Raw genomic sequence first — 16,799 nt, 5'->3', positions numbered from 1 at the left:
TAGAAAAAATGACCGTGCAATTCCGTCTGTTTTTTATGAAACAAAATATCGATGCAAATTTTTTGCCACATGTGTTTTTGATAATAATATATTACCTATGTCCTTCGGGTGGTAATGAAACTTCCCAAAGCTCCATGATCTACCAAGCATGTCGTCTTTCCCCTTGAATGAATTTCACTCTCTTCCACGTTAACCCTTGCTTTCTAAAACAGGTCGGGGAAAATTATCAGTGGACAACCAACTGGTGGGCGAGGCGGGAGGCAAGTGCGTGGCCCCCGCCGCGCTAGCGCCCCCCTTCTACTACGGAGGACTGGCGGAACTAACTCCGGACATACTCACTAACTTGGAGGTACGTTTAGGGTTCCTAGAGGGTTATCTGGGTTGTTACGGTTCATTAGAGATGAAAGCGGTAATTGTGTGACGGTATTATTTGATGCAAGTTTGCTTAGTGGGACGCATACGGTTCTGTCTGTGTAATGTACATTTTAATTTTTAATCAAGGGATAACAGTGGTGGTTATTAGATACCCACAACCAATGTATTCGAAATCTTGGATCTTGGCATTCAAACCCGCACATCTAGCAAGCAATAAAAACACGGAACTAATCCCGGACATACTAACAGAAATGATTTTGCATTGATTGAATTTGAAACATTGGAAGCTTCGCAACTAGACCTCAGCCTATTCTGTTTCCTCAGAACTTCTACCAGCCGTTCAAGGGTTGTCTACAGCCACTGCTATAAGACTGTGATGTTCAAACTTTAGTATATTAATTTCAAAAGGATGGATGTGATTATTTAAATAAATCCTAACTTAATATTATAAATGCGAAAGTAACTGTGTCTGTCTGTCTGTCTGTTACTCTTTCACGCCAAAACTACTTAACGGATTTGAATGAAATTTGGTATACATACGGTTTAGACCCTGGGAAAGAACATAGGCTACTTTTTATCCCGGAATTCCCACGGGAAAACTTTTTAAGGCGAAGCGAAGCGCGCGGGAACAGCTAGTTATGAAATATATATATAAGATTTTTGGGCCAGTAATATACCTATAAGTTTATGTCCTACTCTGTTTCCCTAGAATTTCTATCTGTTGCCGCTGCTATACCTCCTGCAGTTTTATATACCTACACTATTGACAAACTCTACCCTATAACATGTTTACAGAACTTCTACCAGCCGTTCAAGGGCTGCCTGAAGCCGCTGCTGATGAACGGGCAGGCCGTGGCGGCGGTGCGGCGGCGCGTCAGCTCCCTTCAGTGCCGGGATAATGTCGAGGACGGCGTCTACTTCGGCCCGTCGCCGCCTGGCACCACCAACTATCTGAGGGTAAGGAGCTGATGATCATCTTTATAATACACTCACGGGCAATGAAAAGTTCCATTCAGAAAATCACCAATTTACACCGAAAAGGAAAAAACTATCTTAATGACGCTTTCTGCAATATTTGAGTGCATTTATAGGCGGATCAGAATATTACCAACTAAAAACATAAATATTTTGTTCAAATTTCCTATTCAATGTTTAAAAAAATTTACTCCATTTGGTGTCTGCATTTTGTAAGTGGAACTGTTTCTTTTCCCGTGAGTGTAGATGGCGTTATAGTACGCTCCTAAACCCCTTCCTTCATTGGAAGGAGACCCGTGCCCCAGCAGTGGGGCGTGATAGGTTGTGATGATAATGATTTGACTACTATCACTACTATGACTCTTAGTAAATTTTTAATTTATTGGTTTTAACGGCCAGTTGTAGCAGTTTATTTCAAATTTCATAATATACATCATCATCATCATCATCTCAGCCATAGGACGTCCACAGCAGCGTTGGGCGGCCCCCCGCGAGATGGACGGACGATATAGTCAAGTCCGCGGGGAAGCACTGGATGGGGGAGGCCTATGTTCATAATATCATAATATACAATTCCTTTTAACTAAGACCTCTCACCAGTTCCCTTACAAATGTAACTCAAAACTCCTTAAAAATGCTTGCAACGACTTTTTTAATTAATGACATTCTCATTAACACCCACCCCTCCCCCCCGTAGCTGCGCGAGAACTTCCGCGTGGGCTACGAGATCTCCGTCTCGATGGAGATCAAGCCGCGCAACTCCACGGGGCTGCTGCTCAGCGTGCACGGCAAGAAGGACTTCCTGGTGCTGGAGCTGCTGGACCGCGAGCTGGTGGCCAACGTCGAGAACGGCAAGGGGCCCTTCCACGCCAGCTTCAAGCTGGGTAGCAAGCTCACGCTGTGTGACGGCAACTGGCACAAGATTAATGGTATGTGGCGTTTGTACGACTTAGGTCTAAGTAGGGTTAATCTCCTATGCAAATTTCGTCCACCCACAGACGTATATTGCTATACTAGATTCCCCAAGTGTACCTACGTACTGAGCGTGTCTAAACTAGTCAAAAGGTTCAGCATTTCTCAACTTATGGTTCAACATTTAGTTATGGCTGTGGGTCACTACAGCACTAATTAAGCACTTTGTCGTTGTTTGTTACACGTGTTATTCTTAGCTTGTCGGTGAAAACATTAGAGCTGGACTAGTTTGTCGTCGTGGTGGAAGTACCTATAGGCCGGTCAGATTAGCATGACGCGTATCACCCGGCTCATTTACGCTATAGAGATGACGCTTGGGCTTTGGATCCAATATTCAATCTGAAATACTGGCTCTACAACCACAGACAGAAATAATACAAAAACTGTTTAGTTATCCAGATCTGGTTTAGGACGCAATAGTTACTCATCTAGCTATTATATCCGCAGTGGTGAAGTCCCGGCACGCGGTCTCAGTGGGCGTGGACGGCAACTTCTCCGGCGCGGGGCTCGGCCAATCAGGCTCCACCGACACCAAGTCGGCGCTGTTCATTGGCGGACACGAGCGGCAGCTGTCGCGCGTGCGCGGGGTCAAGTCGCGCCGAGGATTCTCCGGCTGTCTGCGCAACATCGTCATCAAGGAGGTGCTGGTCACGGATATACCGCTCAATGCGGCGCACGGAAATGTGCATATTGGCGTTTGCCCCGTTGATTAGATTATTAGATTGATCAGGCCACTGAGCCATTGAGAGAAGTTTAATGTACAATAGAACGTACTTATTAAGTATACAATAAAAAGAATACTTGCATTTTATACCTAAGATTTGTATTTTGTAGGCCATAATAAATGAACGATATAAAATTATTAAAAATGTATTCCAGCATAGAAAAATATAACGTTTTAAATGAGAATATGCTTTCAACCAAAAACGTTAAGTTTATTATGTAATACATTTGTATGGTAAGTACTACAATTTATAACCAAATTCCTACTCCCTGTTTTGTTCTCAAAGTAGCGTAAATAGAACCAAGTAATGTTTCCATTTTCATAATTTTGTATTACAATATTATTATTGATTAAATACAATAGATATAGTTTCAGATTATCTTTTGTTTTATTTTCCAAATGAATAGGTACTGAAGGCTAATCATAGAACAACGCGGACTCGGGTGTACAAAGGCAAAACTCTACAAGGAATGTAATTCGTAAAAAATCCTTGGATCGCGTTGAATCGTCTGATGGAAATCCATTCAATCAATTCACAACCACAATTTGATTCAAAGTCGGGGGGAGGCCCAAAGCACGCAGTAGGTTGATATAAATCATATTATGCACATTAAAATCGGCATATCTCATAAACTACCTATTTGACCTAGAAGAAAATGATTCAGATTGACGACCACAATCTGAAGGTGTAATATGAATTTTCTGAAGAATATCGAAATTACAGATATTTATCACAGAGGAAAAATCACTACCACAGAGTACATTATTATTAATCACTATCAGTCAAAGACTTGTTTATATTTATTCTCTATTTATTGCTTGTTTATTGTCATCGGTTGGTTTACGTTTATTTCAATGTAAATAAATCAGCAACATGCTGAAATCGATACGCCTACTGAAACCATGTACTCCCACTCGAGTATCAAATAGCATACGGAGCTACTACTCGCCCGGTTACCTGCAGTACCTGCGCAGCCTGCCCGAGGCCGAGGTGACGTGCGTGGAGGGGCTGGCGGTGGCGAGCGAGGCGAGCGAGGCGGCGCATGTGACCGTGACCCTGACAGTGGACCACGGCGCCCGCCACGACGCGCCGCACGAGGCCGGCGCCGCGCACCTGCTGACGCGCCTCGCGCTGGCCGCCCTGCGCCGGGCCCTGGCCGGGACCGGCGCCGCCCTGCGCGCCCGCACATCCCGCCAGGCCGCCGCGCTCTCCGCCGCCTGCCCGCCTGCCCTGCTGCCCGCCGTCGTGCCCGCGCTGCTCGCCTGCGCGCTCAGCCCCCCCTGCGACCCCGCCGAGCTCGAGCGGCACAAGCAGCTCGTGTACCAGGAGATGCTGCAGCTGGAGCGCGAGCCCGACGCGCTGCTCATGGACTACCTGCACCAGGCGGCCTACCAGGACACGGCGCTGGCGCAGCCGGTGCGCGGCCGCAGCGACACCGTGCGGGCGCTGGACGCGGCGGCAGCGGCGCGCGCGGCGGCGCGGCGGGGCGCGGGCTGCGCGCTGCTGGCGGCCGCCGGGCCCGTGGAGCACGCCGAGCTGCTGGCGCTGGCGGCCGCCTGCCCCCGCCCCGCCGCCGCCCCCTGCCCCGCCGCCGCGCGCGCGCGCTACACCGGCTCCGAGATACGCTACAGGAACGACGACTGGCCCGCGGCGCACGTGGCCGTGGCCTTCGAGGCGCCCGGCGCCGGCCACGAGGACCTGGTGGCGCTGGAGGTGGCGCGCCAGCACCTGGGCGCGTGGGCGGCGGGCGCGGGCGGGGGCGGGGGCGGGGGCGAGCACCCCGCGCGCCTGGCCCGCGCCGCCGCCGCCGGCCTGTGCCACTCGTACCGCGCCTTCAGCCTGGCCTACAGCGACACGGGGCTGTGGGGCGTGCGCTGGGCGGGGGCCTCGCGCGACCTCGAGGACTTCCTGTACAACGTGCAGGACGAGGTGATGCACCTGTGCTGCAGCGTGACGGACGCGGAGCTGGGGCGCGCGCGCGCGGCGGCGGCGGCGGCGGCGCTGCGGGGCGCGGGGGGCGCGGGGGCGGGCCCGCTGCACGCGCGCGTGTGTGCAGCTGCCAGCGTGTCGGCCGCGGACGTGCGTGCTGCGTGCAGCAGGTACCTGTACGACGCGTGCCCCGCCGTGGCCGCCGTGGGCGCCACCGAGGGCCTGCCCGAGTACAACCGCATTCGCAGCGGAACCTACTGGCTTAGGCTGTAATTTATAAATTATACATATTTTATGTGTACTCACGGACAGTGAAAAGGTGCCAGGTTTTACATTGCTAGCGTGTATATCTTAATTATTATTGCATCTAAAATAAAACAATTCAGGTCACAGTTGAAATAGTTATTTTATTCCTCGAACTTTTTCAATTAAAGAAATTCACATTCATTGAACGTATGGCCCTGTCTGCGGCCAAAAAACAAACTAAAATATACAACTTATTTACAACATCTATACATTATTTACAGGATTGAAGTAGACCGAAATTCGACAACAGCTACTATACATTAACATTTACTTAGGAATTCAAACAAAACATTATACGACAAGAATATCTTGTCGGATATTAGATGAAAATGTGTAATAATGTGATGAATATGATAATAATTTATGATGAAATTTTACGAGAATACTCTTACATGCAAGAAACGTGTCTGTGCTGCTGAAGTGGAAATACAACTCAAAAGAGAAAATATGGAGAAAAGGATATTTTATTAGCTAGATAGACAAATGATGCAAATTGTGTACCTACATCATGATGCATTAATTTGTTTGTAATTAGATTAAAACGAGTGCTATTTTAAAAAAACGTTAACACTTATAAAACTAAGTTTTGTTAACTTAATTCAAAAACAAAATAGATTTAAATAAGAATAATCTCACATCATACCGGCAACGTTAAAAAAAACTAGCCAAATACGAGTCGGACTCGTCCACGATGGGTTCCGTACCAATATCGATAAATAGTAAGTACATAAATATTTTCCCTGCCCATTAATATTATAGTGCCACAATCTTATCTGTTCCGGTGGTCAAAATGTGTACTAACGAGACGTCATTGTCAAACGTCCTTTCATACTCTGTGCGTTATTTGAGTTGTCATTTTCTGCGAAGAGGCTGACGCTACGTTATTTAATTTGTTTTGTGATTTTCTGGGTGTAATAATGCCAAAAGCGCTGAAAAGTTATGCAAGAAAAGTAAAACTAGATATATTGGCTTTTATGCAGGAAGAATAACGTTTTCAGGCGCCTTTAATTCCGTTAGAAAAATTGGAAGAACGAATTGCAGCGGCTACAGGTTAGTGTTGACAAATATGACGAATAATTTTACCCATATACTCACATGTAATTTTATTAATATTTTCCCGAGAGACCCGTACCCCAGCAGTGGGGACGGGATGGGTCGTGATGAAAGTATATAATCTTTATTTTTCTTTGATTACAGGTGTGAGTGAAGCTGCGTACCTATACCTTAGGCAGTATACCAAGAAGAATTTCTCGCACCTGCAGCGATTTTAGACGAAATAATGATGATTAATGACATCTTCTTCTTCCACTACGAGTATCAAGGGTTGGCTGGAAGAAATGGATTTTTGGCAATTAGCCTTTGTACATTGTCTGAATTTCTTTGAATTTTATGCTCTTGTTTCTTCTTACTTAAGAAAATGAAAAAAATAAAGTGTTCATAAATAAATAAATAATAATTAAGCACAATAGTTTTCTATCTCGTTATTCCCACGACCCACAGATATTACCTATATCATTGTAAAATCTAGATTTAAATGTCGTATATCAGAACTAATTTTGTTTCTTATCGCCGTGGACAATTTTTTTATACAACAAATGTCGTTTGATATATTATATCCTCTTTCATTTACTATCGACCCTATATTTTGATTTATCTATACTTATGAATGTAATCATAAAATAAGTAATTATAAAAAAAGGTAATAGCAGAAATGAGTTGTCGTTTAAACCAGAAATAGGCAAAATTTAATCGATGGCATCACTGGATTCAATGACAGCGACGTCGCCACCGGAACAGATAAGATTGTGGCACTATACACGTTTCTCTGATATTTTTTTTTTTTAATTAGAATGGCCAAATCTGACCCGCTTTGCAGCCACTAACCAAAACCTATTTTTATTCAATGATAAAGGTGTTCTAATTGATGGAAAAATATTTCAAAAACTCTAAACAACGTTTGAAAAAAAAAAATTAGTATGAGGGAACCATCTAGTCAGTACAAAGACTTGATATTTCATCACCTATATCTTCGTTCTCCCATGCCTCATAATAATAAAATTTACGCCCGTATATACTGTAGTCATGGGCTACACATCAGTATATGTTTCATCAATGGCTGCTCTGGTGGGTCATCGCGCCCGCCTTAGAGAAATGGCCATTCTCCTTTATGACGGCAACCTCAAAAAATATTATTTTCATACTCGTATAATGATAATTATTCAACTTTCGGAAAAAAGTAGCTGTTCTATACGGACGGACACACCTTAACGAAGTATTTACAAATCATCCGTATTCTTCCTATTTGGCAAACGGAACCCAAAAAAACAAGTACCTTACACCAATAAATAAGAGATAACAAAAACATACGTAAATTAAGTATTCCTACTGTTTGAAGTAAGTAGATATTTTACTAATTTTATTTTCTATCGTTCATTAACTATTTTTCCATTAAGAAACCACATTACCATGTCCCCATTACCATTAACACAAAAACCATGATACAAGAATGTAGTCAACAATACCTAACACCCATGCATACAATAGACAAATTACTATGAGTATATAACTATTTCATTGATTATTATTTATTCCACGTGTGTCATTTAGAGTATACCTACATGCAATACAACATCAATTAAGTAGTCAACCAAATCATTGTTGACGATAAAATGATATTATTATATGTATAAGTAGTTTTATTAATTGCTTGATTTAACTTAATTCAAAGAGTGTTGGTGGTAAAAAAAACGTATCGTAATTCATAATGATCTACTACAAAGTATTCGTGGTATTCTTATTATAGTAAAATAAAATAACAAGTAACTCCTATAAATTGGTAACGGCACGGTCTAAGCCATGGTAACTCTTATGTATATTTAACGAAGGGCCGGCTTTTTTTATCTTCAGCTAACTCAACCATTGAGCAAAGTCACGTGTCAAGCATAGCAGCTGTATTATGGTTGCAATTTTTTATCAATGGTTGAAATAACTACGGATCAAAAAACAAGCCCTAAGAAATATTTTCTACTATAATAAGTACTGTGCGACATTGATTTATATATTTTTTCTTATTGTATCAAGTTCATTTGATCAATACAAACTAAAATAAATGTAAATGTAGTGATCGCCAGGCTGAGATAGTAACTATACACTTTACAGTATACAGTCACAGTGGACATTTCGACCCACAGCAACTTCATTAGTAGAGTCCGCGCCACCTCCGAAGTCTTGCGGCAAAAGAAGGAACTACAATATAAAAGTCATCTGCAGAAATATTTATACTGCATTTGGCTTTACCTGGCACAAGTAGAAAACAACAATAGCCGCCCCTATACCTTAGCAACATTTAGCATGTCAGTGAAAAGACCTTAAACATAATCTGTATTACCACAAATAAGTTTAAACATTGTTTAACAACAATTAACAAGCATTTAAAACAAAACTTGACAGATTCTGTAGGCGTTTTACAGCGCTAAACACCTGTTAAATCTTGTCTAAGTTTTTTGAGTAAGGCCCAATATGTTTAGTATTTATGATTGTAATACGATAATTAGGAACACGTGGGCATATTCCAGTCACGCTCGAAAAGGAATCAACTATTTTTTTTTTTTTTTAATCTGACATGCAGTGACACTTTTGCGTACGTAAACATTACGCGCGTGCCTCACGTCTATCGGACTTCAGTGGTGGCGCGAACCATAGTTATACACTTGTAATTGCTTGTAATTAACCTTGCTTATCAAACTCACAAACCGTCACTGTTGGAAAAAGCAGTTTGTTTGGAGGGTACCAAAGTGTACAATACAACCTAGTTACTGAAGCTATGTGAATATGTGCGCGTGTGCGTAAAATAATGCACCACGCGATAATAGAACCGAAATAACACAAAATAAAGGACCAACAACATAACATTATTAACACTATCATACTTCTTACCTACTCAACATTTAGGAAATGCCTAATTAAAAGTGGAACTTGATAAACGTTATAAGGAAGGTTTTAAATTAAATTATTTACAACTTACATTAGATGTAAGGAGCGTACTCAAGTGGTGGTACTTAAGTGCCTCTTAATATAATATTTTTGGTTGATAAGTTAGCAGCCAATGCACCTGTGGACAAAAAAAAAAAAAAATTCTTCCAGAAAGAATCCTACTACTGTTGCATTAATATTATTAATATTATAAGGGCAAAAGTTTGTGAGTGTGTATGTTTGTTACTTCTTCTCCTGAAAACGGCTGAACCGATTTTAATGAAATTTGCTATGGAGTTCGCGGACACAATGGACACATAGGCTACTTTTTATCGCGGAAAACTTTTAAGGCTAACGTGAGCTAACTCTATACCAAATTTCGTTAAAATGGGTTCAGCCGTTTTGACGCGAAAAAGTAACAAACATACACACAAACTTTGGCATTTATAATATTATATAATATAGGATAACAAAAGCCAAGTTAAAACAAACCTGACTACTGGTGCTGGCTCTCCACAATGAACATGATGCTCTGGTGCTGCTGCGGCTCCGCGTGTATCGACGGCACGGACCGGAGACACTCGATCTGGTGGGACGCCCAGTCCTTCTTCTGGCAGTACGTGGAGCAGTAGGGCGTCCGACGACAGAGCGAGCACTCGGCCGACGCCTCGCGGTTGCAGTTCGCACACTGCAACACCTTGGCTCGTTAATGCTATACCTCTGCCGAGGTATGAGGTTGTGGAGGGCGGGGCGGGCGAGTTACAGTTAATGTGGTTTTGTTAGAGTGACGGCGACAAACACTTGAGCTGGTCGAGGATTTTTTGGGTGAAAGAATTAGCCAGTCAGATAGGTTAGTCGCTTACTGCGGGGTGTTGCAACAACAACTTGATGCTTTACTCGGGATGCACCTTACAGCGAATCTGATAAGTGTAATGGGATGATGGGGAGTAAGTAAGAGTATTAGATGAACAAGAACCAGTCAGGCTCACGAGAGTAAAGTATTTTGTCTGTCGGCGAAAAGGGAGTCTGTTTAAACTACTTTAAACCATGAGTTCTTTGGAATTTAAGTCGAATGTATACCATTGCGCTTACGGTTAAAGGAAACCTGCATATCTAGATTTATAGTGCGCGCGGAACTAGCTGGCCGCGCCTTAGCTATGTGAGCGGTGGGACGGACGGGGAGGCGGGGGCGCTTGGACTTTAGTAGTAACTGACATTGACAACCAGCGCCCCCGCCTCCTCGTCCCACCGCTCACATACCTTAGGCGCGCCAGCTAGTTCCGCGCGCACTATAGCACATCTAGATTATGTGAACCCACCAACCCGCAGTGGACCAGCACGGTGGGAAATGTTCCAAGCTTAGGACGGCAGTTTAGACGTTGGGGATAATCGCAAAGGTTCCATTCGACAGAGCCAGGTGCAGGTCCTCCTGCCCGATGGACCGACGACCTTAGGCGAGGAGGTAGCCGGTAGAGGCTAGATGAGGATGGCCGAGGACCGAGTGTTGTGGCGCTCCTTGGGAGAGGCCAGCAGTGGATGATTATTGGCTGATGTTGATGAGGTACAGGTACCTACATTCCGTAGAGAATGAAGGATCGCGATCGACGTTGGCGCCGTCGCAATGATATTGTAGCGACAAATGATTTAGTCACGTTTTAAAATGTAAGCAACTTGGTTATCATGTATAGAGAGTCAGTAAGTAGTTTGGCCTCCAGTAATCTGCATTCGTCATTTACTACAACCCCATAGTCACCCGACATATAACCCTACAATATTATGAAATATTCTCCGCAGGCTGCTCCTCAGGCCCCAAGTTACCTTCTTCGGCTCGGCGTCTTCCATGTTGTGTAGCGAGGCGTGCTCGGCGTCCACTTGCGCGTCCACGCTGGCCGCCAGTAGAGCCGCCGCGCGCTCCTGCTCCAGCCGCTCCACCTGAAGATGCAGTGGGTTAGTGGTTAGTGACTGTTGAAGGTCTGGGACTTCTGGGTTCGATCCGAGGTAGGCATTTGTTTAGAGACGGGTGTTTTTGTACGCGGGTCGTGGGTAGCCGCTACACCTGGCGACCCAGTGGGGTAGTGGTTAGAACTGTTAAGCCGAAGGGCTCTCGGGTTCGATCCGAGGTAGACATTTGTTTAAAGACAGGTATTTTTATAGGGTCTTGGGCGTTAATATCCCTGACGATCCAATGGTGCAGTGGTTAGTGACCCGGACTGTTAAGCCGAAGGTGCCGGGTTTGATACCCGGCCGGGGTAGACACTTGTTTAGAGACAGGTATTTTTGTAGGGGTGTTAATATGTAACCGTCTATGTATCTGTGTAGATATTATATCAGCTGTCCAATAACCATATTACAGGCTCTCGCTAGCTTGGGCTCGGATCGTTGTTTTTGAGATCCACATTAGTTTCTGAATTATTTCAGCTCAGTTTTTTCTTCTATAATAACCAGAGATTGACATGCGCCTACCCATGTGAGGATCAATTTCTCAAGTGATTGTGTTTAACTGACAAACATTACTGTATACAGGACGTATTCAACACACACACACGCACTCACGCCTTGTACTAATGTACTCCCTTGTGGGGTAGGCAGAGGTGCATTGCTGCACCCACTTTTCGCCAGAGTGTTATGTTAGTCCCAATGTAATAGGGGGCGGGCCTATTGCCATTTTACGGGTACATCCAAGACCCGAGAACAAATATCTGTGTTTAAACAAATATCTGCCCCAGCCGGGAATCGAACCCGGGACCATCGGCCCAGTAGTCAGGTCACTAACCACTACGCCATTCGGTCGTCAAAAGGACGTATTCAATATGGCAACTTTTTCATTATTATGTATACCTGTCTCGCGCTCACGACCCTCACGTCTTCGACGCACTGCTTGAGCTCTCCGGCCACGCGCAGTAACGTCTGGCTGATGTCGTCGAGACGCTTCAGCACGCCGCCCATCTCGGGGATCACTGCGGATGTGATGCATTGTGGGGTTAGTTGTGTGGTGGGTGATGGGTGGTGGGTGATGGGTATTGTAAGGGTTTAAGATAGAACGCTGGCTTGGGCATTGTGCGTTGTGGGGTTGGGCCCGGGTCTCCTATTACGCGCCGTAGATAGATCGCGTCCAGCGTCACGCCGTAGGCCGCGGCACGATGCTCACTACGTCTACGCGCCAACGTCGGCGTGTGAGGGAGATCGCATCAGTACATTTCTATAGTGAACATCGTGACGCGGCCTACGGCGTGACGCTGGACGCGATCTACGGCGTAAATAGGAGACCCGGGCCTTAGGTGTGTTGTGGGTATTGTAAGGGGGTATTGTTAACGCTGGCAAGCGGCTGATCTGTAATGGGTCGATTACACGAGTACAGTGGCGAGTCAGTGTCCTCGGCCGCGCACTCGGTCACATGCTAGCCGCTCATTGGTCGAGGATCGGCCGAGCACACTGTACTCGTAGGTGTAATCGACCCATAAGTTTCATACATTAATTAATGAATATATTACAAAAAAAAGTTTCATACATTAATTTGACGAATCAGTGCTGATAAGCGCGGAAGAATAATCCATAGAAAAAGCTACCAGCGCTGGCAACCATTTTTCTCTCTGTAAAGCTGCGTACACACCGGGCCAACGAACGGCCAACGAAGGATATTTATCGTTCGCTAGCGTTGGCTCCGCATGTTCGTTGGAGTTCGTTAATAGTGTTAATACGTCCAAATACAATTAGTGCTCGAACGAACGTTCGTTGGCACTGGATTCCGGTTCTTTTTCTCTTTCATTCGCAATTTAATCATGGACGACGATAACATCATTATTATCGCCGTTACTCCATTCTTTGTTTTTCTGCATGATCTAAATGGGAGGAAATATCCAAGTAATAATCAAATTGGACGTCTACACGCTACGCCCACGTACTTCAACTAAGCGTTCGTTCGTTGGCCTTCGGCGACCGTCCAAACAGAGTTTGTTCAAATAGCTCGATTTCTTTGATGTTGCCGCCACGCTTCGGATCGCCGGCACAGGCCAACGAGCGATCGTTGGCATTCGCTAAGCCGTCCAGATTGAACCAACGAAGGCCAACGAAACCCGTTCGTTGGCCTTCGTTGGCCCGGTGTGTACGCAGCTTAATACGTGCTCCAGCACATGTAGCACATGCTCCATGAGTGTTTGTTTTTTGTTATACTTTTTTATGCTGTAAGTTACAAATACAAAAGTGGCGTTTATCATACAAGGAGCGCAAGCAAGAGACATACCACGATACATTATCATTGCATATGAAAAAAGGTGCTTTAGAGTTGGTATACACTATATACTCTATATCTATACATACAGGTTAATAAATATGGCATAAGAATTTGCTACGCGCAATAAGTGTAAAAAGATAAAGGCTGCATAGCATGATTACACAAATATTGCAGGATCAGATGTATATTTTTTTGGATAATCATAGCAGTTTTCTCTTCACTATTGTAATGCATGGGAGTCGAATGCTTCTGGACTGCTGTACTGATAAACTGACTGGCTCACTGACCTTAGAAATATAGCCACAGTGGCTGAATAAGGAAGGTCAAGGATAGTGTTATGGCGCTCGATTGTTTGATCTCCAGCACAGGATGATTAAGAGCGGATGATGATGATGCAAACTAGATATAAAATACATTATGAACGCAATAGCATGAACTATTAGAAGAGCAAAGGATTTTGTATGTCAAGTAACTAGTTGCTATAGTATAGTGCTATTTAATGGAGCCAATCATGATACTACAGGTGCAAGTGAAAGTATAATCAATGTTTCAATTTTGCTGTTTCACTAATTCACTACATAAAGCAAATTTTTTCGCAAAGCATAATTTTAGTTAAATCTAAAAATTTGTTTAATATACATAGAATGTTGACATGCCAATACTATAACTAAAAGTAGGTATTACTAATCTTTAAGGTATTTTTATAAATGATATATTATGCTGATCTTAAAAACGATTTCATTAATTAATGTACCTGTCTCCTTTGTAGTGTATTCTGAGAATAAAGTATTCAATTTAGTGTTTTTCATAGCTATGTTCATTATTAAACCATGGCTAAGTTATTTCTACAATTACAACACATATTTGCCACAGTATTTACAGTGAAAACTTGTAATCAAATTCATCTTAGTGAATCCCAAATAATTATTAATTTATACCTTACTGTTTAGTTATAAATAATCTTGCTTGATCCTTATATTGATGTCAAATAGTAGTATCTTTAATGATCAGTGTAGTCTATAAACATTCATGTCTTGATCTCAGAGCAGAGGTCAACTTGCTTTAATGAATCTGACAATGCTCTACTTGTGTGACTTGTATCTATTTACATAATAAACTGTCTACATTAAAAAAATTATAGTTGTTTGAGTTAGTATAAAAATTAAGCAAATACCCTTTTTACAAGGAAATATCTATTTACTTCGCAATATACATAACATGCAAAATGTATGTCTTAGTTCGCACAGCAAAGAATTATTACGGTACAGTAAAGTATATGCTGATTTATGAAACTATTTCATGTTCATATTATTTATTTGCTTGTTATACATCAAATTCAACAAGCTGTACCGAAAATACAAGGCTAGAAAAAATCATGAAGTACCTGAGGAAGGGTCCGGAGGAGTGTCAGTGGCCTCCAACAAGTGGTAGTCGGTGGTGGTGTCCAGCCCCTCGGCCAGCGTCTGCCACGCCTCCTTGGAATGACTATTGTTGCTTGTCTGATGGATGTTGTCCACCTCACTCTCCCCAATACTAGAATCTCTCTTTATTTTAGATTGCTTCTTCTCCTCCATATCTTGTGGGGTGCGTCTCCGTCTTTTGTAAGGAGTAAACAATCTCACAGGGCCCATTGCTGAAAGTGTATCATCGACTATATTTGTGTTTTTATAAATCAAAAAATTAAACTATGCAAATATTGGCAACAAGAGATAAATAAGAGATTCACCTGACTGGTCGTCACAGCAGGCCCCGCAGGTGCAGCTGGTGGCATGCGGGGTGAGGATGCCTTCGTCGATGAGCGCCTGGATACTGCGGCCGCCGAAGCGGATGGAGCGCTTCCAGTCCTTGCTGGAGGCGCGGCCACACAGCGCCTCGAATTCGCTCGGCGTGTACCACTCCAGCCCATACTTGATGCAGCGGCCGCGCCCGCCCGAGCCGAAGCGCATCTTGTGCAGCTCTGCGGAGGTGTTCTTGCAGCGCACGGGCAGCACCGGCATGCTGGCCGTCTCCTCCCACGTGCGCGCGCTCATGGCACCCTCCCCGCCGCCGCCACCGCCGCCGCCGCCGCGGCCCGGCGGGGACGGGTTCTGGATCACGATGTGAGTCGCCTTCATCTCGTCGTTCACCGGCGAGCCCGTGATGAACCCGTTGTCCACGCACAGCATCGGCTTGAAGTGCGGCAGCTGGTCGGACGTGATGACGTTGAAGGTGGTCCCGGCGATGAGCGTGCCGACGGGCAGCGACACGGGCACCGCCACCACGCCGTTGGAGTCGCTGGAGAGGCGCGCGCTCTTGATGCCGCTGGCCAGAGCGGCGCCGTCGCCGCGCTCGGCGTCGTGCTCGCTCGCGGCCGACAGCCCCTCGCCTTCGGAAATGTCCGGCATCACGACATTGTCCGAACTCCTACTCTCCGCCATCGCTCTTTTCCGCCCACCCCGACTCACTCTTTGGAGGGACTTAATTTTGGATGATTACATTCACGTTATTTCACTAATTAAACATTCACAAACGTAGAAAGATCCTACGTTTTAGCACTGTCCGCCATTATTCATATTGAAAATTGGAAACATCACACACACAGTCATAACATACGTTGACGTTTACATACATACCTACAAGTTATGGCGGCAAATTTAATTTGAATGGTAATAGTTTATTTAAATTTATAATTTTATCATTATTAGGCATGATTTATTTTCGACTCAACTAAATATATCTTTGTAATAAATTATTCTAGATAACGTAGTTGTTGTTCTTTTTAGTAATAAGTCTGATAACTGAAAAATTTACAATGCAAGCTGAGTGAGAGTAATGAGAGTATTCTCTACTCCAGTTAGTCAGTTCTTGAGCCGAGTGTGCTTGTGTGCTGTAGAAGTAATAAGCACAGCATAATATTGCATAAGTTCAATATTGGCACCGTAAACTTTCGAATATGTTTTTTTTCATAAATATGAACGCATTCGTAACAAGTTGTTATTGATTTTTGAACGCCATTTTCTACGCAGTATTACCCGCCTAAATTAAAATGCCATCCTTGTGCAATCCACAAACAAAGCGTCGCTGCAACTTCCGTAATGTATACGATGTCAACTACCACACACTAAAAACTTTATTTTTATTTTCACAAATAACCAGACATTGCGGCTAATCAGTAATGTTTTAATTAAAAATTGTACTGCACCTGTGTTTCTTGCAAACACTATGCACTTTGACTCTAATGAATGGCCCACATTCATTACACAGGTGCCCACAGCCCCCGTATTTTTGTAACTTCCTGTGGAGTTGGTTGTTATAAAATGGCTGTCAACTAAGAG

The 16,799-nt window shown here is 44.0% G+C and overlaps 3 protein-coding genes and 1 long non-coding RNA gene across 6 annotated transcripts in view; 3 read left to right on the top strand and 1 right to left on the bottom strand.

The window, feature by feature from the left end:
* LOC105384890 (laminin subunit alpha) overlaps window positions 1-3,425 on the top strand; it is an 80,980-nt gene extending 77,555 nt beyond the window's left edge. The window contains exons 67-70 of the mRNA XM_048632971.1: window positions 213-349; window positions 1,171-1,332; window positions 2,048-2,279; window positions 2,770-3,425. Coding sequence (XP_048488928.1) covers window positions 213-349; window positions 1,171-1,332; window positions 2,048-2,279; window positions 2,770-3,035 — 797 coding nt within the window. The 3' untranslated portion in view covers window positions 3,036-3,425. The remainder of the gene's footprint in view (window positions 1-212; window positions 350-1,170; window positions 1,333-2,047; window positions 2,280-2,769) is intronic.
* A 168-nt stretch (window positions 3,426-3,593) lies between these two features.
* LOC119694671 (mitochondrial-processing peptidase subunit beta-like) lies at window positions 3,594-5,375 on the top strand. The gene has a single exon (XM_038121462.2). It carries the CDS (start codon window positions 3,921-3,923, stop codon window positions 5,247-5,249), a length of 1,329 nt encoding a protein of 442 aa, XP_037977390.2. The 5' UTR covers window positions 3,594-3,920; the 3' UTR covers window positions 5,250-5,375.
* Window positions 5,376-6,267: 892 nt separating this feature from the next.
* LOC125491322 lies at window positions 6,268-6,587 on the top strand. Its single transcript, XR_007268226.1, has 2 exons — window positions 6,268-6,332; window positions 6,480-6,587. It is a non-coding gene; the product is annotated as an uncharacterized LOC125491322 (long non-coding RNA).
* Window positions 6,588-8,895: 2,308 nt separating this feature from the next.
* Window positions 8,896-16,107, bottom strand: LOC105384878 (deformed epidermal autoregulatory factor 1). 3 transcript variants are annotated; one of them, XM_048632969.1, is made up of 6 exons: window positions 15,212-16,107; window positions 14,870-15,136; window positions 12,093-12,211; window positions 11,073-11,186; window positions 9,747-9,942; window positions 8,896-9,393 (listed from the first exon to the last, which is right to left on the bottom strand). In XM_048632969.1, exons 1-5 carry the CDS (start codon window positions 15,900-15,902, stop codon window positions 9,751-9,753), a joined length of 1,383 nt encoding a protein of 460 aa, XP_048488926.1. In that variant the 5' UTR covers window positions 15,903-16,107; the 3' UTR covers window positions 8,896-9,393; window positions 9,747-9,750. The 3 variants fall into 3 exon arrangements, with proteins under 3 accessions (XP_048488926.1, XP_048488925.1, XP_048488927.1); XM_048632968.1 differs by having other exon boundaries at window positions 8,898-9,393; window positions 9,747-9,951; window positions 15,212-16,105; XM_048632970.1 differs by having other exon boundaries at window positions 8,899-9,393; window positions 9,747-9,951; window positions 14,870-15,118; window positions 15,212-16,104.
* Window positions 16,108-16,799: the final 692 nt, after the last annotated feature.

The sequence above is a fragment of the Plutella xylostella genome, chromosome Z (assembly GCF_932276165.1).
Source record: "Plutella xylostella chromosome Z, ilPluXylo3.1, whole genome shotgun sequence".
NCBI lineage: Eukaryota > Metazoa > Arthropoda > Insecta > Lepidoptera > Plutellidae > Plutella > Plutella xylostella.
The sequence above is the reverse complement of the archived record's forward strand: the minus strand, read 5'-3'. Positions and strand labels throughout refer to the sequence as shown.

Coding starts and splice junctions, on each gene's coding strand:
- LOC119694671 (XM_038121462.2), top strand. CDS start 3,921: ATGCTGAAATCGATACGCCTACTGAAACCATGTACTCCCACTCGAGTA.
- LOC105384878 (XM_048632968.1), bottom strand. CDS start 15,902: ATGGCGGAGAGTAGGAGTTCGGACAATGTCGTGATGCCGGACATTTCC. Junction 15,137..15,211: donor CTGCTGTGACGACCAGTCAG/GTGAATCTCTTA, acceptor ACACAAATATAG/TCGATGATACACTTTCAGCA. Junction 9,952..11,072: donor AAGACGCCGAGCCGAAGAAG/GTAACTTGGGGC, acceptor TAACGAGCCAAG/GTGTTGCAGTGTGCGAACTG.